This window comes from Marmota marmota, unplaced genomic scaffold (assembly GCF_001458135.2).
Source record: "Marmota marmota marmota unplaced genomic scaffold, marMar, whole genome shotgun sequence".
Lineage (NCBI taxonomy): Eukaryota > Metazoa > Chordata > Mammalia > Rodentia > Sciuridae > Marmota > Marmota marmota.
This window is the reverse complement of record NW_025999900.1, coordinates 56,167,622-56,193,524: the sequence shown is the minus strand read 5'-3', so window position 1 is coordinate 56,193,524 and position 25,903 is coordinate 56,167,622. Positions and strand designations below refer to the sequence as shown.

Sequence of the window (25,903 nt, the reverse complement as noted above, 5' to 3'; positions counted from 1 at the left end):
TGCTTTTCCTTTGAGTGGTTTGATTATAGGCCTTTAAGGCATTTTATCAAAGGTGAGTGTGGTTTGTGGTTTGGATATGAGGTGTCTCCTAAAAGCTCATATGTGAGACAGTGTAGCATGTTGAGAGGTGTTTAGATTATGAGGGCTGTACCCTAATTAATGGATCAATTCATTGATGGATTAATAGTTTGAAAGGGCTGCTGTAGGTGTGTTAACTGCAGGCAGGTGAAGCAAGATTAGAGGAAGTGGGTCACTGGGGGCCTGCTCTTGGGGAGTATATCTTGGTCCCCTGGCTGCTACTCTTCTCTCTCAGCTTTCTGCCTACCCTCAGCTGAGCCTCTGTCCTCTGTCACACCCTTAGGCCGTGACATTCTGCCGCAATAACAGAGTGGGCTAATCATGGACTGAACCTTTGAAACCACGAGTCCCAAATAAAATTTTCCTTATCTAAGTTGTTCTTGTCAGGTTTTTTGGTCACAGCGATGACAAGCTGACTAACACAGTGTGCCAACAGCTTAGTTGTGATGGTTCACCTTTGCATGTCCACTTAGCCATAGTGGGTCTGTCGTCAGCCATGGATGCCGCTTTTCCTTCACCTCAGCTGACAATGTGTAGCTTTTATGAGAAGATGGAATAACTAAGAAATGTCATTTATAGATATTCCTGAATTTTAAATCAGTTTTGATGACTAAATGGAGTAGGTGGAAACTTTTATTAGGAATATAATAAAATCTCAGTTTTATTCAAAAAATTCACCACTAATCTTTCAGTTTCATTACCTTTTTAAGATAATTTTTTTCCAGCGCTACTTAGAATAATAGAAAAGCCTCATCAGATGTCTTTATGTGTCATGTAAGGTTTTCTTTGGAAGTGAAACTAAAAACTTTTCTGATGAGTTAATTTTGTATATTCTGAACTAAGAAAAAAAATGCTGTTCATCAGATATTTTGAAGACTTTGTGGACTATTTGAATATGAGAGATGAAAGATTTTTTATTTAAATCTTAAATGTCTATAATATCCGTCAACATCTCATTTATTCAGATAGTGCTCTCTCTTTTCACTTTTTTCTTGTTTCCTTTAGTCCATTAATAATCTGTTGGTCTCTTTACTCAGCTTGGAACTTTGAAATAATTTTTGGCTTTTCTCTATTTTAATCGCTTTATGTCCAGTTTCTCATGAAGTTGTATAAGTTTTCTGTAAAAATGGCCCTTGGATTCATCTGTGCTCCTGTGTTCCTAGTGCCATTGCTCACTTTACCTTATGCATGGGTTATTGAAAGGGATATCTTAGCTGGTCTGTTTTTTGCAGGTTCTCTCCTCTGTTTTGTACATTTTGAACTATGTTCTATTACAAACAATATGCAACTTACTAAATACATTACTGTACAATTACCCTAAGAACTTATAGTGTCTTTTTTCCAGTTACATATTCAAGTCCAAATTCTTGCTTAGCTTTTAGTTTCTATGTTTTTTCCTCAGCCCCCCTGCTAGCCCGCCTCCTTTCTAGTCAGTTTATTTTCTTGTACTCCCTACCATTATCTGTACTCTGCTCTGACCTGTGTTTTTATCATTTTCCCCCATCTCAAGTATTCTTTCTTTTTTTTTTAAGAGAGAGAACTATTTATTATTTATTTTTTGGCGGACACAACATTTTTGTTTATTATGTGTTGCTGAGGATTGAACCCGGGCCGCACGCATGCCAGGCGAGCGCGCTACCGCTTGAGCCACATCCCCAGCCCCAAGTATTCTTTCTTTTTCCAGCTGTCTAAATCCTTACCAGATTGCTTCATTCTCGGAATCGTTGCTCTAAGAGTCCTTTGTAGAGATTTCAGCACCGAGTTGTCCTCTGAATTTCCCTTCAGCTTTCTTCCACATTGTAAACTTCTCAAGATGATCTGTGTGTTTCTGCAGCCCTCTTGCCCTGCCCGCTTCCCACAGCCCAGCACAGGATGTGGCCAAATAGTTTAACAAAGATATCACTTCTGATTCTGCCTCTCATATTATTTCTCAGATCGATACTCCAAAGTCCAAGAAATATCTTTGGTTCATCTTTTAGAATTCTTTCTTTCATGTGGAAGTATTTGTGGGAATAATGATTTTAATTTATTTCTTTTCCTGTCTGCCTTCCTTATGACCATTTGGTTTTCTTTGCGATGTCTGTCCAAGTATAGTCATGCCACTTGTTAGCAGGGTTATGTTCTAAGAAATGTGTCCCTAGATGATTTAGTCATAGTGTGAACATCATAGAGTGTACTTAGATAAACCTAGATGGGCTGGCTCACTCCACACTCAGGCTAAAGGTGTAGCTTAGCTCCCAGGCTACAAACTGGAACAACGTGTTGCTGTACCGAATACTGTGGGCAGAGGCAATACAGTGGTATTTGCATATGTAAGTGTGCCTAAACATAGAATATAAAAATACCAGAGGGTACGAATGTTTCAGCTCCATTATAACCTTACAGGACCACCATCATATTTGCAATCTGTCATTGATTGAAATATTCTTATACAGCTCTTTATTCCATAGGAAAGTTTTAAAATCTACCCAGTATTATCAGTAATTCTGATAATGAAGCGGAGCTTGAGGATCTCAGCTAAAAGACTACTTTTTCTCTGAATTTTCTTTATTGATAATACATGATCATGTATTTTGGGGATTTGATGTGATCTTGACTTACCATAATAAGAAAGAAAAACACAAGTTTTGCCATGAGACTGTCGAGGATGCAGTCAGGTTGGCTTATACACCATTTTGATGCCTTCTGGTTGTGGAAGCCTTGAGGGTAGGGGGTGACTTAGAATACCATGTTTGTATCCTGACACTATCACTGCCTATCTGAGTTCCCTGAAGAAATCATATGAATGCTGTGAGCCCAGGTCCCTTTCAATGTAAGTTAGTAATACCCATCTCTCAATGTAGTTACAAGATCAATGAGATAATGGATAGGAAATGCCAGTTGCTAGATAACCATCTATCTGGCTATTTATTCAATAGGGAACTCCATAGTAAAGGTGTGATATAAATTGGAAAAACACAATTATTTACAACTTCTAAGGAGAGATTGCTAGTTATTTCATATAGTTACTTACTTTGCTAGCATTTCTGGGAGTAATTTCAACTAATGTGATATTTCTAATAAAAACTGAAAAAAATCATTTAAATGAGGGATTGGTAGTTGAAATTTTATTAGCATTTTTAAGAAGTTGATTGACTGTTACCTTAAAAATAACATCAAATTAAAAGATTATATTTCTTATTCTTTGTTTTTTTTCTCTTAAGTACTCAACCATTTTAGGTTTGGAACAATCTTAGTGTATTGTAGGTAAATAGTCTTACTGTAAGGTTTGCATAAAATGAATAATAAAATGTTTAGATTTCTTGACACATAGTAAATACTATACTGTTGTGATTTAGGTATGAGGTGTCCCCCAAAAGCTCATATGTGAGACAGTGCAAGAAAGCTTAAAGGTGAAATGATTGGGTTATCAGAGCCTGAACCTAATCAGTGCATTCATCTCTGATGAGGATTAACTGGGTCTTAGCTTTAGGCAGGTAACATGTGGCTGGAGGAGGTGAGTCACCAGGGGCATGCCTTTGGGGTATATATTTTGTCCTTGGTGAGAGAACGCTGTGCTTCCTGATTATCATGTCCTGAGCGACTTTCCTCGACCACACACTTCCACCGTAAGGTTCTGCCTCATCTTGGCCCTGAGGAATGGAGTCAGCCATCTATGGACTGAGACCTCTGAAACTATGCGTTCCAAACTAAACTTTTCTTCCTCTAATTGTTCTTGTTAGGTCTTTTGGTCACATTGGCGAAAAAGCTAAAATATACATTTTAGCTATTTTTATGGAAGCTGAAAGGGAAAGTAACCCAGCTTCTAAAAGAGCTGATATAGTACATTACTGAGCTCTCAAATTAGCTTACTGTAGAATTGAGTATCATTTCTTCATCAATGTTTAATTGTAAAGCCTAAAATAAGTCTAGCACTGGGAACAATGACCACCAGAGGTCTTCCTGCTTTCAGGCTGGACCTTGCTAACCATTATCTGCACCACAACTAGAGCAGTCTTTCTGAAGTGCAGATTTCATATGTCACTTTTCTGCGTAAGACCTTTCAATTCATTCCCATTTCTCTCAGAATTCATTATTCACATGTGTTTATTGGGAGGCTCTTGCTGTTTCGGGTGGTGGGGATAGACTAGTGAGTATTTTTAAAAAGACACATTACATATAAACTCACGAATTGAAAGTTGAAGTATGGTCTTCATTAATGTAGAATTACTTCTGAGTTTATAAACTTGGACTGAGGGCTGGCAAGTGTAGAACTCTAAACTGCTGCACCTACAGGAGTGTCTAATAAGCAGTATCGTCTGTGCCTATCTTGGTCCCTGGGTCCTCTTAAGAAGCTCACTTTTTACTTACATGGATTTTTTTCATCTAATCAACAACAGATCTTGCAAGTTTTTCTGTGGAAATGCTGATTTATCCAGTAGAGATTCTTCCTGGGCTGCCTGTTTCTGCCTTGAGTGTCCTCCTTGTAATGTAGTCTGTGGTGTGTCTTTACACATTGGTCTCAGACTTTGGTATTAAACAAACAAACAAAAAAAACTCCTAGCAGGGTAGTCTTTTTTGTTTGCTTAATAAATCTTTTTTTTCAGCAGATTTTTATATTGGTGTATAAATATGCCATGTATAAATATGCCATGATGAAACCCACAAAATATGGCATATTTATACATGCATATAACATAATTCAGTTTCCCTCCCAGTACCTCCCCTTGCCCTTCCCCTCTCTGATCTCTTTCCTCCACCCTAATAGTCTTCTTTTTGCTTTTATGATGTCCTTTTTTACCCCTTTAGCTTCCACATATGAGAGAAATCATTTGATAATTAACTTTGAGTCTGGCTTATTTGCCTAACATGATACTTTCCAGTTCCATCCATTTTCCTGCAAACAACATGATTTCATTCTTCTTTGTGGCCAAATAAGACTCCATTGTGTATGAGTATCATATTTTCTTTATCTGGTCATTTGTTGATGGATACCTAGGCTGATTCCATAACTTGGCCACTGTGAATTGTGATGTGATCAAAATGGGTTGCATAACTCTAAAGAATGCCAACTTTGGGGCTGCAATTGTAGCTCAGGGGTAGAGCTCTTGCCTTGTACTTGTAAGGCACTGGGTTCGATCCTCAGCACCACATTAAAAAACAATAATAAAGGTATTTTGCTCAGTTAGAACTAAAAAAAAAGTTTTAAAAAAATGCCAACTTTAATTCTTAGATAAATACCAAGAAGTGTTATGGTCAGGTCATCTTATAGTTCTATTTTTTGCTTTTTGAGGAACCTCCATATTGTTTTCCTTAGTAGTTGTACTAATTTATATCATCACCAACAGTGTGTAAGAGTTCCCTTTTCCCTCACATTCTTACCAGCATTTATTGGATTCTTAGAGTAGTTTAGATTTGGATTTCCCCAATGGCTAAAGATGTTGAACATTTTTTCATATAATTATCAGCCATTTGTACTTCTTCTAAGAAGTGTGTATTCAGTTCATTAGCCCATTTATTGAATGGGTTATTTGTTTTTTTGGTGTTGAGTTTTTTGAGTTCTTTATTTACTTTGGATACTAATCCTCTGTCAGAAGAATAGTTGGCAAAGACTTTCTTCTGTTCTGCAGGCATCTTTTCATGCTGTTTCCTTTGCTGTGCAGGAGATTTTTAATTGATACCATCTCATTTATCAATTCTTGATACTACTTTCTATTGGAATCCTATCAATAGATGATTGCTTGTGCCTATACTGGCACATAGGGAAGAATGAAAGACCTAAAATAGCCAAAGCAATCCAGAATGCTGAGGAATGCTGCAAGTATCACAATGACCAGCTTCAAATTATAGTGTAGAGTCATAGTAACCAAACCAGTATGGCACTGACATAAAAAACAACACACAGATCAATGGAATAGAAGACAGGCAGAATCCCATACAGCTATAATCATCCAGTTCTTGACCTAGGTGCCAAAGACATACATTGAGAAGTCATCCTAATTAGCACATGGTGCTGGGAAAGCTGGATGTCTGTATGCTGAAGAATGCAAGTACATCCCTGCCTCTCACCCTGTACAAACATCAGCCTAAAATGGATCAAAGATCTAGGCATAAGACCAGAAACTACATAATAGACTTTTCAGATTTCTTTCTTCTGAGTAATTTTCCACTAGAGGGTGCTAGAAATTGTCCTAGGCAATTTAAACACTGCCACTTTTTGGTGAGATGATGGGAAAAAACTTTGGCTGAGTCATGTAAAAGACTTTTAAATAATATGAAGACTTAGTCATCATTTGTCATTTTACTCTTTTGTTTGGAAAGTATTCCTATTTAAAAAGTACATTTGAAAGCATACGTTCATTAAATTGTCAAAATTGTCATTCAGAAAATTTATGATTTTACATCTGTGTATACCCACTTGCTTCAATGTAAACCTACAATGTTTCTATAAATTCTAGAAGTTAAATATTTGTGTTGTTTATATCATATTCAAAAGATGATTCTGTATGAAGGTATTGATATTATCTCCTAAGTATAAATATAATTTTTATTTGTTATTGTTGTTGTATTAGGTCATATTTGCCAGAATCAGAGGGCAGGGATTTGGATTCATGTGACTGACTGCAGGAGAATGAGAGGAAGGGAGGTGGGATAGGCAGGGGAAGAGCCAAAGCCGGAGTGGTCTGAGCTGGGGTTAGCTTCAGCCTGAATCCATGGAAGTTTGGGGCAAGAGTCAGGAAGCAGGACTTTTGTGTCCAAAAAAATATATATTTTTTTGGATAAAATATTTAATAAAAATATTTGTTATATATTTATATAGTCACTGGCCACAGGCTGCTTGAGTGGAGGTGAGGTAGGGAATGGTGGCATCTAACCTTAGTCACTGGCCACAGGCTGCTTGGGTGGAGGTAAGGTAGGGAATGGTGGCATCTAACCTTCCAGGGGAGGTGGATCCCGTCTACTTTAGGCCCTTTTCCAGGGAAGGAAGCCGCCGTGGGCCATTGGCCCTCCTGGCAGCTGGGGTGTAGGCGCACCAGTCTGGAGAAGGGCTCGGGCAGGGTACTAGCACTACCAGCATCCGCTTAGGTGGTCACGGACTGATGCAGTGAAGACATGACCGTCTAGTTTGGCAAATAACTGGTTTGTTAAGATGTAGAATGATTTATGAATGTGCGTCTTGGTTTTCTTTGATTCCTTTTTTTGTGTGTATTTTTTTTAAATAAGCATCTGTGGATAATTATCTCCTCAGTTTAGACCTCACAGTAAGACATGGTTTCTTTGCAACTTTTCTCTTCTTGGCTGAACCATAACTGTTTGTTTTTCAAGTCGCTTGGGACCAAGGGTAACAAACAGCCTGTGAATCTTACAGGTCCCCCATGTGGAGGTATCCGGTAGTCAGCCACAGCAGCATACACACACATAACTGCAAGCTGATTAATGTATAGTCTCAGCTTTCTCTGAAACTTAAAAAGTACTAGAAGAAAGAGTACTGTGAAATTTGTCTTTAATTATTCTAGCTAATGCAGTATGTGTAAATGGAATTGATGGGTAGTTAGTTCCTTAACTGTTTTTGTTTTAACCTTCTTACATGTCAAGTCTTTGTTCAGAAGCTGTCACCATCCATGAGAAAATGTACTCATTTGTGTTCCTGATTCGACATATAATTGTTTTTGACCGTTAAAACGATTAAGCAAGTGAGTCAGGATGGTTCTGGTTAATTTAAAAAACAAAATTGAATTAAATCTAGAATAATGGCACTTTTATTATGCATCTCTTATCTAAAGAGGATATGAGTGTTTTTGTCTAAAACAAATGGACTACCTCAGCCTCCTTCGGAAAAATTATTGCCTGTAATTTCCTGTGCTTTTATGTGTCTTTACTTTTGGCATCAGTTTATTTAATCAAGCATCTTGTGAGTTCATAGTTTTTTCTAAAAACTATCTTTAATCATGCTTTTTACTTATTTATATTTTTATATATTTATATAGTTATGTATCGATATATTTTGTTGTCTATGTTTATCTAGAAATATATATTTGTTTATATTTGTGTGTATGCATTTATGTAAACAATGTATTTGTGGCCTTATTTCCACAGGATGTGATGGATCACTCTAGACTGGTAGTGTATGTACACATATAATATGTATATATGTATGCATATGTTTGAATAAATTACTATATATGTGTGTACACATATTTATGTTCACTTATATTTATGTATTATATAAATAGGTATGTTTGTACATGCATACCTATATAAATATTTATGAAATAAGTCTCTTTCTTTTTAAGAGGGTATAAAATCCTCAGTCTACCAGTGATGACCAAAAAGACATCTCCAAACTTTCAGGGATAAGTAATTGAGACTTCTTTTTTTTAAAAACTTAGAAATTTTATTTTTATGATTTTACAAATCCTGACAATAACTTTAAATATATTAAATAGTATAAATTCTTCATTTTTACTTGAAAATTATTGAAATATTGTTAAAATATGAAAATACTTTTCATAGATACAAGGGTGCAATTAAAGGATTTTTGGTTTTGGTAGTGGTATTAGGGATCAATCCAATGATGCAGGCTACACAAATGCTCTACCACTGAGTTACATCCCTAGCCCTAGTGTGCAATTAATATTTCTTTTATAATTTAGGAATCACTGCCTCTGTTTGATAAATAGGTAAAATCATGTGCATTTTATTTTTAATGTGTTTTGAAGCTGACATATTTCAAAAACAGATTAAGGGAGTCTTCAAAGATAGCAAAAAAAGAGAATTGGAAAGCAGAGAGGGAGGGAGGGAAAGGAAAGAGAAAGAGGGAGGTAAAGAAGGAAGGAATCCAGATTGAAGGGAGGTGCAGTAGGTCTTACAGACATCTGGGTGAGGTAGACATTGTAATTGAGTCTTGAATTTAACTCTAGGTTACCAAGAGTTTAGGCAAGAGAGAAAACTCTTTAGCTTGTATAATTTGTTTGTGAGGGCTGTGTAAACTCATCTAGAATGGTGGCTTTCAAGCACTTTTGACTATTACCCATAGCAAGAATTAGGTTTTTTATTGCAACTCAGTGTAGGTATATTTATAAATACAAGTTTATTTTATTCATATGTGGTGCTGAGAATCGAACCCAGTGTCTCACATATGGTTGGCAAGCGCTCTACCACTGAGCTACAATCCCAGCCCACAAATGCACATTTTTTTCACTAATATTTAATTAGTGTTTGTCATTGGCCAGGCCCCATTCTAGATGCTTATGTTAACTTATTTGATTCTCAAACCATATCATGTAGAAACTATTACTATCCCCAATAAGAAAATTTAGATGTAGATATATTAAATATTTTGCCCAAGGTCACAGAGTTAGTAAATAACATATCTAGGATTTAAACCCATGCAATCTGATACCAGAGTTTGATTGTTTTGTAGCACTTTGAGGGTTGGACCCAAGCCATGTGTGTGCTAGGCAAAACCTCTACCACTGAGATACAACCCAACTCTCTATTTTTCATCATTGTTCTGTATTGCCCCCTATTTCTTCCTCCCATGTGCTTAATTTGTTCACGTTCATGTATACATATGTATGTATATGTGTGTAGAAAGAGGAAACAGAGGTTTAGTGAAAACGTTTAGTGTATTCAATTCTATTTAAATGTTTTTGAAAATGCTTGTTGGGCCCACTAAATCATCTACCAATGGATCTCATCCCATTGTTTGAAAAAAGCATGAGTTGTATAGAGACTTTTAATAAGCTTGGAAGTTCTTGAATAGCTGCTGTATCGTGGGCATTAAATAATATCATGAGGATATTATCTTTGATCCAAAACCAGATATTCTTAAAAACACATAATTTTCTTTTTTATATAGTTTCTTTAAAAGGTGACACACAGAAATTAAACTTCAATTTCCTTAAAGTCTTTCTGAGTAGAACTTTGCTACTGCATTTGTCCAGGTGAGGTGCTTTAGTTGATCTGGCTTAACAGAGGGTAAATTTTAGAGAATTTCCCAGAATCACAATAAGTGTTCTTTTCGATTATGAAGTGTAGTCAGATGTTTCACTGAGTCTTCAGACGTATAATATTATGGTCAGTTTCACATGGAACTCTGTGTGTTTGTTTTTTTATACAGACTGTGCTGCTATAATGCTAAAATAAACCTGCTCGGTGGCGGTTTTCTGGGCATTGATACTCCAGTGTCACCTCACTTGTAGGTGAGGCAGGCTTGAAACTATCCAACAAGGATGCCAATTTTTAATGACATAGCAAGTGAAATTTAGAGTACCCAGAGTATATTTCTTGCTTGGTTCCATATCTGGCATTTCTGTTGTGGGGTTAATGAGGTTCTGTGGGCAGGCAGGTCAGTTGTCAGCTGGGAGCTAGGGCCCTTCACGTGTGGGGAAGATGAACATCCTTCCCCAAGTTAAATTACATGAGAGGAAGGGATGTGGCCAGGCATTATAAATAGTTCTTACACAGTTATGGCAGATTACAAAGCAGTGGCTGTATATAGATGTCACTATGTTAAGATATTTTCCTGTTCTAAAATGGTGGTAGCTAGGTTTCCTAAGTTCACTTTAACCAGGGAAGATAGCCAAGACAGATTAAATACCAAAATTAGAAGGGATTTCTTCATGCCAGTCCATTGTTCCTCCCCAAAAGAGAACGAGCCACCTGTGGCTCAACACTGTGGATCTGAATTGCTAGATTCTTTTACTAAAGACCCAGCTTCGACCTTAGGTCAAAATCATGGGCTGAGAGGAGGGGATTACTGCATACAGCTCTTTCCTTAATCTTTACTTGTTTCTTAGCCTGCTTATTTTTTTTTTTCATGCCTTCAACATTGAGTTTTTACCAGGCTCCAGCTCCAGAATTACTTGCTAATGATACAAAGTGAGTAAAATCAGACACAGTCAATGATTTTGTGAAATTCATAGCCTATTGTAAGTTAGATGATAAAACAATCCCACAAATAAATATAAAATATCATTCCTGATTATTTCTATGATAGAGGAGTCCAGAGGTATAAGAGCCTAAAACAGGGAGAATTATCCTACTTGGGAAGTCAGGAAAGGATGTCAGAACAGAGGTCTGAAGGAGTTAGCTGAGGATATGGTGGGGACATGGAAAGAGAGGAAGAAGCCAGGTAATTGAGAAACTTAGGTTAAGGATGCTCTTTATCATGAGAACAATAGGAAAACAGGTTTTTTGAACTAGAAGGTGTGTATTTTTTTATCAAGTTAGATGACAGCACAAAAGACATGTTTATCAGATTGAAAATGAGAGCAAGCTGGGACTCATAGCTAGAAAGATGGATGAGTATGGTACTGTTTAATAAGATGCTGATCATCTGGAAGGTCGAGAAGGGTGCATTCAGCTGTAGTTAGTAGATATTCTCTCAAGTGACACAATAGATACTTGAGGTTAATCAAAGAAAGTGGATTCAAGTGAGAATCATTTCAAAAAGGATAGATATGTATTTTTAGAATGTTTTTTTTAACTTAATGTACAAATATACATTCCTTGCCAGTCTTTGGATGTAGGCTTAAGACTTCGAGAATACATTCATTAACAATGGTTGTTTTACACAAACCACACTTGTAAGGCACCCTTTAAAATTAACAGTTTCAGATTCTTTTCAGTAGAGTGAGAACTAGACACATTTGAAGCAATCTGAGTAGAAAGATTTCCAAAATTTTCCCCCTTAGCCTTTTATAGTTGTTTCACCCACACCTAATTTTTCAACAGTTCCTTTTAAGTGTCTTGCTTTTATCTAATCCTTTCAAAGCATTCAACCTCATTATTCTCTTTTCTTTCACATTCACATTTTATTGGCTTATATAATGTCTAATTACATTATGTAATAAGAATAACTCATAAAAGAAGCATAAGCCTGGAGGACAATAAGTATCAGTGACTAGTGCAAAGCAAGAGGGCAGGAGCTCGTGGTGCACTAGCTCACTGGAGGCCTTCCGTGTGCAGCCAGGGTGTTTCAGAGGGAAGGGGAGTGATTTTTGCTGGCTTTCCCCCCCCCCCTTTAAAGCAGTAGTTTATGTCAAGTGAAATAGTTTATGTCATAAATTTGATATGAATCCAGAGTATGATGTAACTAGTAAGCAGTATACGTACTCACACACACACACACACACACACACACACGGTATACATTTTAAAGCAGCATTAATAAAAGTTTAAATGACAGAAAGCAGTGGTCTCAGGATGGATGTGCCATTTGGATCCTAGTGAGAGCACTGTATATAAGTTGAGCACTTTTTATTTTTTTGTGGGAGGTGGGGTACCGGGAATTGAACTCAGGGGCACTTTACCACTGAGCCCATCCCTAGCCCTACTTTGTATTTTTTTTTTTTAATTTAGAGACAGGATCTCACTGAGTTGCTTAGTGCCTCACTTTTTTTTTTTGCTGAGGCTGGCTTTGAACTCACGATCCTCCTGTCTCAGCCTCCTGAGCCTCTGGGATTACAGGCATGCACCACTGCACCCAGCTTGAGCAATCTTAAGGATGTAAACCAGGGCCTTCTGAACAATGTTTCTTCACCTTTTTGGACCACGACTGCTTGTTCCAGAATAATGAAGGTAAACATGTATAATTATGAAGTTTTACATGTGTTTAATTATCTTACACTGTAAATTGATTGCTTTTATAGGCAGTTTGTAAAAATAGTTTTTAACAAATTGACCTCATTATCATTTTAATGCAAATGTTAAAGGCTACTTCCGGAACATTTTTTATTTAAAATTTTGGAACAAAATGGAAGAGATTAGCTTAATTGTACTCAAAGTAAATTTCAGCAAAAGACTGTTTTTGCTTGGCTTAAAAAAGAAGTTGAAGTTTGGTCTTGTTATTTGGCATGGCAGCACAAATGTCTGGCTTTATTTTAATGAGTTTTAGCTGTTATAATGGCAAAAACTGCTAAAAAGTTAATTCATAATGATAATCGTGAAAAGTGGAATAAGCGTCCCACATTTGAAAAAGCAAACCAAGAAGAGTACTACTCCAGGAAACCGGAAATCTCTCCACATTACTCCAAACCACTAGGGTCATCAGCAAAGACTGTCAATATTCTACAGTTTTCACCAAGAAGAACAGAATCACAAATCCACACTTCAGTTTGAACAGAGTAACTTGCATATCTACAGTGTCTGGGGAAATTTATATAGTTTCCTTGATATAATTATATATTCTGAAATGGCTACTTGGATAAAAGGTTTTTGACAGCATCCAAAATGGTGTCTGTAAGGCCTTGAATTGAAAGATTTATCTTATTCAGGGTCACAGATGTCTTTTAAGCTAAGACAGGAAGTGATCCTTTCTGTTATTTTTTTCTTAGAATGTACTTTCTCTCAATCTCAAAATAAGTAGAACTCTACTCAAGTTCAGTCAAGAGCTGCAAGACTAGTGAATTCCATATCCTCTTTTGCTCTGGACCAAGTATCTTGAAAATGCCCCAGTTCTAATGAAGTTGGTTACCGTCACAGCAATAGACAAGACTTCTGTGAAGATTTCTTTTTTTAAAATATTTTTTTAGTTGTAAATGGACACAATAACCTTTATTTTATTTTTATGTTGTGCTGAGGATCAAACCCAGTGCCTTCCACATGGGAGGTGAGCACTCTACCGCTGAGCTACAACCCCAGCCCTCTGTGAAGATTTCTAGTACAGCATTTGATACCATTGCATGTGGATGCAGAAATTAGAGTCACACTAAGGGACGAAGCCAGTCTCTTCACCCCAAGTAGCAAACCCAGATGTGCTTCCAGGCATCTCTGTTGGGGATCCATCCAAGCAGGAAATGCTGTTTATCTTATTCTTGGCCAAAAGAATTTTCACCATCAGTAGCCTTTGCAGTTTCTAAAACATGTTTTCAATATTGGATTATGTAATAACATCAGCATACATGTAATGAACAAAAGCTAGTAGTTGACTGCACTTAAAGCAGTCAGTCATCTAGGTGCAAACAAAAAGGAATTAAATGAAATAATATTGCCACCAATTCCAGTTTTGGTGGTCTCTTACAATATTAAAAGACATGTAGGCAGTTCTGGAAAGGCTGGCATTGTTCAATAGGACTGTTTCACTTTCTCTCTCTACTCCAACCTGCAAACAAGCTTAAACAGATGAGGAATGTTCTTCAAGGCCTCTTCAATGATTGCTGTGTTTTCTTCCCCTTGGCAGTATGATAAGCAGCCTTATGGGTGCTTCAGAAACAAGTCTGTTTGGAGGCCACTATGTTTTAGCTATGCAGCCTGCTCCCAAGTATCTTGTGTGAAATACTGGTTGTTGGGAATGTTTTAAGGCATCTGAATTTTATTGACATAAGCATTCACTCACAATTGCGTTGTGACAGCAGTACTGTAGCTTTAGTGTTAATCATGGCAATTCTTAAAATAAAAACTGAGGAATTGGGAATTTCACTATCCCTCCCCCACCCCTGAAATTTTCTGATAGATGAATATAATTGTGTTGAATGGAGATGTGGTCTTTAATTTGAATTATTGGGAAACTTCTGGACATCATCAAATGGCAAGGAGGATAACTATATATTGTTAGACTTTGTGAAGTGAAACATGGTGTTATAGTTTAGATTTGAATGTACCCTAAAAGCTCAACTATGAGAAGTAAGGAAGTTAAGAGGTCAAATGCTGGGGTTATGAAAACCTTAACCTAATCACCACATTAATTGACTTGAATGGATTAACTAGGTAGTGACTGTAGGCATATGGGGTGTGGTTGGAGGAGGTAGGTTACTGTGAGCATACCTCTGGGATATATGTTTTGTCCCTGATGAACAGAGCTCTCTCTGCTTCCTGATGGCCAAGTCCGGAGATGCTTTCCTTCACCATGCCCTTCTGCCCTGATGTTCTGCCTCACCATGGGCCCAGAGCAATGAAATTGCCATCTGTGGACTAAGACCATGAGCCTCAAATAAACTTTTCATCCTCTACATTGTTCTTCTCAGGTCTTTTGGTCAAATCGATAGAAAAGTTTACTGAAACACATGGCAATAGGATGATTTTGTATTGTTTGAAAAATTGTCACTAACAATCTATACTACCTCATGCTTATTTGGAATAAAATAGAGTTTTCAAAGGAGTAGGGAAGAATTCAATGCAAAGAAAATTTATGCACCCATAGAACACATCAGTGAACCTCCTAATAGCAAGAGGTTTCAAAATCTTATTACTTTGAGATTGGCATAAGGAGTAAGGAGATGACATGATAGTTTTTAAAAACACTTTTAAATGATCTTATGGAAGAAGGGTCAGTATTCTTTTTTTTGTAAGTTCAGAGTGTGGGGGAGGACAAACAGATGAGGATTCAAAATAGGCCTCAATATGAAGAACACTTTGTAACATTCAGAGCCCCCATCAATAAGATGAGGCTACTTTGCAAAACTTTCTTGTCCTAAAAGTAGTCACTAGTGTGTCCATCCCACTGCTAGAATACCTCACCTGGACTGTGACTTTCCTGCAGTGTCTGGCTCCTTATTTATTACTGATAAAGTCATTCACTTAAGGGAAGCAGTTGGAGCTCAGCCAAGAGAGGCACTAAGGAGGCAGGCTCAATGGCAGGTGCCATCTTGGGCAAGTGGGCCCATCTTCCTCACTTTAGTTTCTTCATCTTTGAGATGGATGTCATTGTCTCACCACCTTTACGGATGGTCTAAGAATGGAATGAGTTACTATATATCTAAACTGGCTGCTGAGTACTCTGTTGTTAGGTGCTGACACCCAGCAGTCAGTCAGTCACATGTCAACTGTGCTGAAGAACAATGTGAAGGGTGGAAGACACAGAGCAGCCTTGTTTGAGAGGGTGGATGGACTCTGTGAGTTCTGAGTACTGTAGCTCTGGAGACTGGACTCTGGGAGGTCCAGTGGTACCCCGCATAGCTCCATAGCCGCTTAGAGGACTTTGCTTTCTCTCTAGATTATGTAGTGGCTTCCTTTTTTGAGAAGTATAGTACACATCATGAGAGTATTTTCCAGCTTTCTTTCTTTGCATCTGGATAGAGATACTTTTTTCACTTTCATACTTAAATTGATTTGCTAGGTTCTAAAAGTTGTCATTTCCTATTTTGTTCACTTCCACCTTTCTGAAGTCTCAATCTACAATTATCATATATATTTACAATGAGAAAAGGCACAAGCCTTTGTCAACTTTCTCTCTGTTCCAAACTGTGTGCAGTATGTTTATGATACTGGTTTTATTAAAATCCAGGTTCCTAGCACTCACGAGGAATTATTTTTTATTCACTAGGGTTAGGAGGGTAGTCCCTGGAATCACACTGCTTGCTCTCAGTCAGCTCTGCCACTCCTTGCCCATGTCTTTTGGCCAGTTCGTTAGCTATTCTGAATCCATTTTCTCATCTGTGAATTAGAATTGTTAAAAGTACCAGCTTCAATGACTGTGGCGAGGATTAAGCCATTCAATATGTGGAAAGGGTTTAGTGCAGAATTTGGCACAGTCACATCCCTAACAAGTCCTGGTTCTACTTCTCCTTGGGATTAGTCTGTCTAGCGCTTGATCCATGGTGTATCATGTGTCAGCGCTAATCTAGTTCCTGAAGCATTGAACTGCTTACAGAGGACCAGAGCACTTCTCGTAAAGTTCTCTTGTTCCAGTGGGTAGATGGCAATAGAGTTTTGGAAGTTTGGACCGAGAGGGTGTGGAAGCAGTGCTCTGGGTCACAACTGGGCTCAACCATTCCATTTTTCACAGGATTATCTGGGGAGGGGGGCGATTGGGGATGTCCCTCTTCTCTCCCACAGGTTTGTTGTAGTTTACTTGTCCTTCCTCCTCCCTCTTCCTTCCCTGACTCCCTCCCCTCCCCCTATTGTCTAGGCAAATAAATGCAGAAACCTGCTCTGCCCAGCAAGGCCCTAGCCCCCTGCACTGGAGGAGTGGCACCACACATTTACTGTGCCTGAAAGATCCCTTACTTAGGAAAGTGGCCTGGTTGACCCAGTAAGCCATGAATTTCCGCCCAGAGATATGAAGGGGCTCCTCTTTATATTGCTTGTAATTTAGGGCCTTTTATGTTTGTTAGTTCTAGAGATCTTCTTTGTTTATAACATCAGATTATGTTCCTTTAGGTTGTTTTTTTGGGGGGTTTTTTGTGGGTTTTTTTGGGTCAGTGAGCAGGAATATTTGAGGGCCTTTGATTTGTGTGTGTATAAGATTCTATTAAGAGCTGTCATCCTTTGTCTACATCAGTAACAAATATATATATATGTATATGTACATATAGAGTGTGTATACACACACACACACACACACACATATATTACTTAGAGATTTTATCTTTTGTCTAAAATGCCCTAGTTGTTCCAGAATTGGATTGTGGTTAGCTGACCATAATAACAGTTAGTTTCCTACAGCTAAAAATATTGAGGAGAGAGAATAACATTTAAAGAATAAAAGCGTAACTTTGTCAGCTGTGGCTGGATATGTAATACTGAGTGCTAGACCTAGAAGTTTATTAGGTATGAAATTGAAGAATTCTAAAGATCTGTTTGAAATAGTAACAAGTATACTTTTCTTTTAAAGAGTATTTTTTGTGCATTAAATAAAAATGTTCATAAATTACCAGTCTGCCTATAATGCATTTTAATTCCTTTTTTTTTCTTTTCATTTTCAGCTTATGGAAAAGTATTTCTAGTGCGTAAAATAAGCGGCCACGATGCTGGAAAGCTGTATGCCATGAAAGTTTTGAAAAAGGCAACCATTGTTCAGAAGGCCAAAACCACAGAACACACGAGGACAGAACGGCAAGTCCTGGAGCACATCAGGCAGTCGCCGTTCTTGGTGACTCTGCACTATGCTTTCCAGACAGAAACCAAGCTTCATCTCATTTTAGGTAAGTGTCAGCTGTCACACTTCTCATGAGAACGTTCTCCTCAGGCCTTGAGTTAGAACCTGAACAAAGGGCAGCACTTCAGACTTAGAAGAAATGATGTGTGTTCACTGTCGCTCTTCTTTTGGGGGACATTTCTTGAACATCACAGATGACTCTGGATTTGAGACTTCCCAATGGGAAGAAGTTTAGACGCTTAAAACCCAAGTTGCATTATAATCTTAAGAAACAGTGGTGTCGTTAGGAGGAGCCATCCTGGCCAGTGTGCTTCTGTTCCCTTCGAGGAGCTGAGTTGCAAAGTGGGCCTTGATTTCAGCCCTAGATTGGGGCTGTCAGGAGGACACTGATGCAACAATAATAGGAAAGAAATTTTAAAAAGATAGGGAAAACTTCTGTTCCTAGAGATGCTTTGTATTTTCTAGTGGAAAGCCTGCAGATAAAGGGAGCAGCCACCCACCTGCCACGCCCACTTCCCACCGGCACGTTCTGAGTCTTCCTTTCCCAACTGGACCTTTGTGGATGATCTTTGGAAAAGTCCTCAGCACACGTTGCCAGGCTGCTCTGCAGAAAAGCTGCACTGTTTTCTGTTCCTACTAAAAGCAAAAAGGAAATATGGTAGTGCTTCTAGCGTTGTGCTTTGCCATCATTGACTATTGCCACTTGGTCCTCTGATGTGTTCACATCCTCCTAGAAATGTGGTGAGGTTGGAATTTCACATAGTTTCTTTCTCTGGAAACTTTAGCTATTTCTTGAGTGTCTATTGGATGTCCACTGTAACAGGAATTGTTCATGGTGCCAGTGACCCTCACAACACCACAGGATCCCCTCAGTATGCATTCCCTGAAGTTACATATTTTGTGTAAGGTTGAAAATTAAGGTTGGGACTCAGACCTGACTCCTTCCAAAGACTGTCTTCTTGTGGCCAAACAGTACAGTCTCTGTTCTTCTATTATTAGTGGTTGCAAACAGGGTTTTATATAAATTTAGCAATTATATTAAATGTTCTCATTTTGGAAAGTATACTTTTATTAATGATGCCTAAATTTGCATTCGCTTTTTCAGCCATGAAGTTATACTTCAGGCTCCCTGTGGAATGCTTACCATCAACTAACAACCCTGAATCTTCTCTATGCACAATCTCTCCTGTCCTGTCACAGTCCCTGTTAATGTTATACCTGCCTATTGTTCCAGTGAGTCAACACACGGCCCTCAGCCTGCCTTGTGTGTGTATCTATACTGTATGTTATTGACTGATTTTTTTGTTATGTATTTTTTTAGTGTCAGTAACAGTGTTGTAAGGGATAGAACATTTTAATACAGTAGCTTTAAATATTTTTCACAGTGAAAAACACAGAATGAAAACAGATATTCACATGGAAAATAAATAGAAATAAATACCTATGCTTGAATTTGGGCCTGAGTTTATTTGAGTTCTTCACCCAAGGAAGGCTTAGGAGGTCACTGAGGGCTGTTTAAGAAATGACTGTCTCATTTGACCTTCCCTCTTTAAATCATGTGAAGGTCACACGAGCCAGGAGCTGTAAGCCCAGGAGCTGTGACCCTGCCCTGCGGCTGCACCCCAGTCTGCCTCACGCCCTCCTCCTCCCTCTCTCTTTTGCCTTTCCTCTCTCCCTTCTTATTTTATTCTGATATGGTAACTGTACTCAGCATGTTTTTTATTATGTATTCTGAATAGTGTCATTTTTGTAAATCATGTTTTTAATTTAAAAGGAGATGAAATACTTTGTATCTGATTAAGAAGCAATAGTCCTTAATCATTTTGCTTTTTAACTGTTAGCTTTTCATTATTTTTGCTCTTTGTCAGTGACCCATAAAGAAACAGATATAAAACAAAACAAGGAGACCTGTTTCTGTGCCGGTCAAGAGTGGAATACGGACTAGGTGACGTGTTTGTTCCCTAACCTGGCAGTGCATTAGAAAGCAGGCCCTGTCCTAATAGATTCACTTACCAGTTTCTTTTTGTACATGTTTAAAGTAGTTGTTCAATTTTAAAGATGAAAACCTTTCAGAAATTTAGAACAGAACTTTTAAAGACTATTTTTATGGTTTAGTAATTATTTGTAGTGCTCTGACACACATTAGGTCAATTTTTCAAATATTCAGCTGTAACACTTAGTCTCTGACATAACAGAATGTCACAGACTGGGTGGCTTAGACAGCAGAGATTTATTTGCTCACAGTTCTGGAGGCTGATGTCCAGGATGGAGGTGTCAGCAGGGCTGGTGTCCTCTGAGGCCTGTTCCTTATTTTGTAGAGGGCTGCTCCCTGCCGTCTCTTTACATGGCCATCTCTCTTGGCATGCATACCCCGGTGTCTCATTTTGGGTCCCAGTTTTCTCTTCCTGTGATGATGCCTCCCTAGAGGCCTCATTGTAACTTCATATCCAGTTACATCCTGAGGTACCGAGGATTTGGGGCTTCAGTAGAAGAGCGTTGGGGAGATACGTGCAGCCTGTTGTCTATTGATAACTGATACTATTGATCACTGACTTCATTCAGCTTCTTTGTGAGGTGATAGTAGGAAATTAGTAGTCTCTTCAGGGACCCTGCTGACCTTTGTCTGATGACCAAATAAACATTATAGATCTTTTTTAAAAAGAATGATATTTTAAAGAAGATTCTGTTATTACAAAGATAATACATATACATCCGGAAGATACAGAAAAGAAAAAATAAGAATATAAAAATATATTTTCATTACCCAGAGTTTACCTTATTACAATAGTTCCTGACTTAAGATGGTTTGACTTGCCATTTTTCAACTTTAGGATGGTGCGAGAGCAGTATCCATCCAGTCAAATCTTATTCAGATTTTGAATTTTGATCTTTTCTTGGTCTAGTGATATGTGGTTTGATTCTCTCTCTTGATGCAAGGCAGTGGTCAATCTCATGATCACAGAGGTCACCAAGCCAGACTCTACAGCACACTGTGTTGCCAACTCAGGATGTTTCAAGCATTAGACATACTAATTGCATTTTCCACATAATGATATATTCAATTTACCTTGGGTTTATTGGCACAGAACACTGTCATAACTTGAGCATCTGAGTATACACCTTTGTTACTACTTAATGTATATCCTAGATATTTTTGTCTGTGTACCTTTGTGCATACATGGTTTATCAAAATGAGAATTTATAACTAGTTTTTTAAAATTTATAACTAGTTTTTTTTTCAGTTAATGATGTCTACCTTTTGCAGCAAATAAATTTTCATTTCCTTCAATCCCCAGTTATAAAACATTATTTATGGTGGTATAACGAATCACCTAAAATTTAGTTGCTCAGTGATTTATTTCTCATGATTCTGTGGCTTGGCTGGACAGGGTGGCCCTGGCTGGTTTGGTCTGGGCCCACTCAGGTAGTGATCAGAGTCAGCTGGGCTGCACGGGCTACAATGCCTTTATGTTCATGCCTGGCCGTTGGTGGTGGCTCTTGGCTGAGCCACCTCACCTCTCCTCATGGCCCCTCACCCTCCAGGACAGTAGAGCAGCTTCCTCACAGCCTGGCAGTCTGAGGGCAGCCATGAAGACTGCCAAGAGGGCAAAGGTGGAGGCTGCAAGACTTCCCGAGGCCAAGTCCTGGAGCTCATACAGCCTCCCTGCCAGCACCACCCGCCTAGGTCCACGTCTTGATGAGGGGAACTGCAAAGAATCTGTGGTCATCTGCCACCAAGTCCACATTCTGACTTCACTAATGGTCACAGAATTGCCCTTTACTATTGTTTTTTTGTTTGATTGGTTTGTTGGTTGGTTTGGTTTGGTTTTTTGAGATGGGGTCTTACTGATTTTGCCCAGACTGGTCTCAAACGCATGGGCTCTTGTGACCCTCCTACCTCATCCTCTCAAGTTCTGGAGCTACAGGTGCATGTCACCAAGCCTGGGCAGCTAGTTTGTGTAATCCAGGGATATTTACTTGGTTGTGTCCTTGTAGTGTCTTCTAGCTTATTCTTGCTTCTGCTGAATCCTAATAATTGGGAAGTTAAATCTAAAGTCTTGACAGATTGAAGTTAAACATTTTGGGCTGGAATATACCTTAGATGAAATTGTGTATTATATATAATATCAAATTAGAAGAAAACTGTTTTCTAGTTATTCGTAGTTATTAATACAAGAATTAGACTACATAAATTATAGCCTGATCCTTTCATTACAATGTTACATTTTTGTCCTTAAAAAATATTCTGTGTGATGTTTTGACACTTTATAATCTTAATATAATAGAACATGTTTATAATACAACAGAAAATATGAACTCCGTATCAATTCATAAAGTTCTTTCTTGAGTTCTGTTTTTTTGTTTTTTGCAAAACTAGGGATTGAACCCAGGGCCTCACACATGCTAATAAGCAAGTGCTCTACCACTGACCTACCTCCCCAGCCCTTATTTTTTATTTTGATCCAGGGTCTTGCTAAGTTGCCCAGACTGCCCTCAAACTTGGTATCCTCCTGCCTCTGCCTCCTAAGGAGCTGGGATTACAGGTATGCACCTGTGCACCCTGCAAAGTTGTGCTGTTTTACAATCCCCCCAGCACTGTCTGAGAGAGCCTCCTCTGAGTGTGTCATCAAACTTCAGATATGTGCCTCTTAGGTGAGCAGTTGTCTCATTGTAGAGTTCATTTGCTTTTCTATCTCACCCCCCACCCAATCGCCCCACCCCCACCCTTGCTGAGCCTCTTTTTATATTGCCTATTTGTACCCTTTACCCATATTTTTCTTCTCAATTTCTAAGAGCCCCTAGAAAGAGTAACCATTTTGGTATGCATTGTAAATATTTACTCCTTTTCCACTTATTTTTTGGCTTTGTTCATTATGTTTTTAACCATGCAAAAATTTAAATGTATAGGCTGGAGATATAGCTCAGTTGGTAGAGTCCTTTCTCACATGTACAAGGCTGTAGGTTCAATCCCCAGCACCACACACACACACACAAAAATTGTATTGTGGAATGTATTTTTTAAACTATTTTTATTGATTATGGATTTTTTTTTGGCTTTGGATTTTGAGTTGTAGTTAAAAGACCTCCTCTGATTTTATAAAGGAACTCACTGATTTTTTTTCTCCTTTTTCTTAATACTTAAATGGTTTTATGTTTTGCATGGAGGCCTTTAATCCAGATGGATTTTTTTCTTTCTGCAACATGAATTAAGGATCCAATTAAATCTTTTTAAAAAATAGCTGCTTAGGGCTGAGGATGTGGCTCAAGCGGTAGCGCGCTCGTCTGGCATGCGTGCAGCCCGGGTTCGATCCTCAGCACCACATGCAAACAAAGATGTTGTGTCCGCCGAAAAAAGCTAAAAAAAAATAAAAAAATATTAAAAAAAAAAAAATAGCTGCTTAGTGTCCCTAACACTATTGGGTAAAAAGCACCTCTGACTTGAGGGTGCTGCCGTTTTGATCTGTTTCTTTGTCTTCCCAAATCTTAAAGCATAAAGACATATCTTCTTTACAAGGTTTTTGGTACTTGTGTATGGTCACAACAAGAGATGTAAAAATATTTTTATCTCTTCTGTCTCATGTGAAACTTATATTTATTTCAACAACAGTGGGAAGGAGTTGTGTATGGAAAATAATCTGTAAAAAACCTTCTCTTCTGGTGTTCTCTAGTCTGTTGATTTTGTCAAAACACTAGCTGATCTGTGACTGCATTAAACTGTCAGATTAATCAGGAGAATTCATAAGACATTAAAGAAGCAAGTCACAAAGTTATTTATAAAGGTGATGCCAAGGATTGTTCTCCATAATGAATGCCACCTCAGTCTTGCCGACAGTTCTATTATCATGAGTCATTCTTTCAGCAGGAATTAAGAGGTATGTAAAACATTAAAGTTTCACTTTTGAGTATTAGTTTCATCTCAGAAATTGCAAGGGTGACAATACTTGCTGAGATGGTAACAGAATGTTCATGCTCTATTGCAGTTGCTAGAATGACAGAACAGACAGTAACTGAAGGAACTTCCTGGCTTTTAAGTAAATATGAAAAATTCACAAGCTGGTAGATAGATACTCTCAGAGCTTTGAAAGGATTTCAATGAAGGAAGGTGTCACCACCATTAAGAACCGTGACAGAAGTTCTAAGTAAGGGAACTGGAAATGGAAAGGTTGGAAGATAGACAGACATCAGTGAAAGTTGGGACTGGAAACAGGTAGGTATTTGGAGAGTGAAAGCAGAATAGACACTCTTTCCTTGAAAGCAGTTCTTCTATCAGTTCTGCCACTTCCCCTCCCACGAGCGGGCTCTCATGAAAAGATTGCAGGAGTGAGACAGCCTGAGGAGCACTCCCTGGCACTGGTTCTTCTTTTGCATCCTCAGTGGAAAATAGTGCAGCAGAGGCTGTTTCTTCAGTTCTGTAACATATCAAGCCTTATGGAACGCACCATCACGGTGGAGTTCAGTCTCTCCATCTGCTTGTAGAAGCAAGTGGACTAAAGCACAGTAGAGAGATTTCTTGGTTTAATGTTAAGTCAAGATGCGCGCAGAGGACGTGAGCTGAAACTCTGATGAAGTCACAGTGCCTTTCCTGTTCAGTAAGAGGAGTGTGTTTCCTGATGCTCTAATACAGGGCTTCTCACCAGCGATGTTAATAGTGCAGGTCCAGAAAGTTGTGCCTTTGAACACTTGATCTTTTTGTTTTGAAATGCACCAATCTAATAAATAGTCTCTGTTTAGGAAGTAGTAATTTTGACTGAAAGCAGGTATCCTTTTACCTGTAAGACATTGTCAGAATTCTACAAATAATTTTGTCTGAGGGAACTGCTAGAATCTTCAGAAATTTTATGGAGACCTTCTGTTTAAAATCTCAGCATTAATTCATTTTTTAAACAAATTTACTAGTTTAAAGGCTTCTTCTTCCTCCTTCAGTCTCTACCGTACACACACACACACACACACACACACAGCATGCTATTCTGAATCCAAGGGAAGGTACCATATAACAAAAAATAAAATCTATTTGCTGTTGTTGAATATCTGTATACAATTAGTTACTATTAAAATGAGATATAAAGTGTGTCTCTCATGTGGCAGAAACGTGGCCAGAATTAAAAGAACATCCTTACAGTGGCATAGAAAAAAATGTATACATACATACCTACTTATACACATACTTCTTTTAAAGGGCTGGGCATAGTGGCACATTCCTGTAATCCTAGCTACTCACCCTTCCTGGGCAACTTGAAAAAAAAAAAAAGAAAGGAAGGAAGGAAGTAAAGGCTGGGAATGGAGTTCAGTGATAGAACAGTCCTGGATTCAGTCCCCAGCACTGGAAATAAAATCAATCTGGCATTATAACATTACAATTTCGAATTACTTTCTAAAAGAACGTATGACTGTGTCATAATACTAAAATTACTGCTCACTGGGAAGTCTTAAACATTCTAACTTGTTACTTCTTTAGACATAAGCTTCACTCAGACTTTTGATGAAGGCCTTTTTTCCACAGTCTGTGGGCCTTACACTTAGAAACTCAACGAAACTCAACTATGGAGGAATAAATGATGGATCCCTCTGCACAACAATACCTGGCTTCAGATTCTTTATCATGTAGGTTTTCTCTTTGGGATATTGCCTCCTTTAATATAGTATGTGAACTGTATCAAGGTATAGACAATTTTAAACTCTTTATTCCTTCCACAAATATTTGCCTGAGTACTGTGTGCCAGGTGTTTGCATCTAGTAGCAAACAACCTACACCAAATCCTTGTCCTTGGGGCCTCTGAGTTTAAAAGGGAAACAGACATTAACAAATTAGTACACCATTAAGTAATTACCATTGAAATAAGCACTGGAAAGGAAACACAAAGGGTACTAATGACAGTGTATAATGAAAAGTCCTAAATTTAATCTGGTTTATCAGAGAAGACCTTCTTGAAAAAAGTTTCACCTGTGACTAAGAGCAAGAATAATCCATAACTGAGCAAAAGGAGAAGATGGGGAAGAATATTAAGGCCCAGTGATGCATCC

At 38.2% G+C, this 25,903-nt stretch overlaps 1 protein-coding gene across 10 annotated transcripts in view; it reads left to right on the top strand.

The window, feature by feature from the left end:
• Rps6ka5 (ribosomal protein S6 kinase A5) overlaps window positions 1-25,903 on the top strand; it is a 123,970-nt gene that overhangs the window by 9,158 nt on the left and 88,909 nt on the right. For 5 of the 10 annotated variants that reach the window (XM_048799189.1, XM_015494765.2, XM_048799190.1 and 2 more), the window contains exon 2: window positions 17,706-17,924. In XM_048799189.1, coding sequence (XP_048655146.1) covers window positions 17,768-17,924 — 157 coding nt within the window. In that variant the 5' untranslated portion in view covers window positions 17,706-17,767. Of the gene's footprint in view, window positions 1-12,467; window positions 12,643-17,705; window positions 17,925-25,903 lie in introns of those variants that run through there. The other 5 variants (XM_048799193.1, XM_048799194.1, XM_048799195.1 and 2 more) reach the window with 3 other exon arrangements.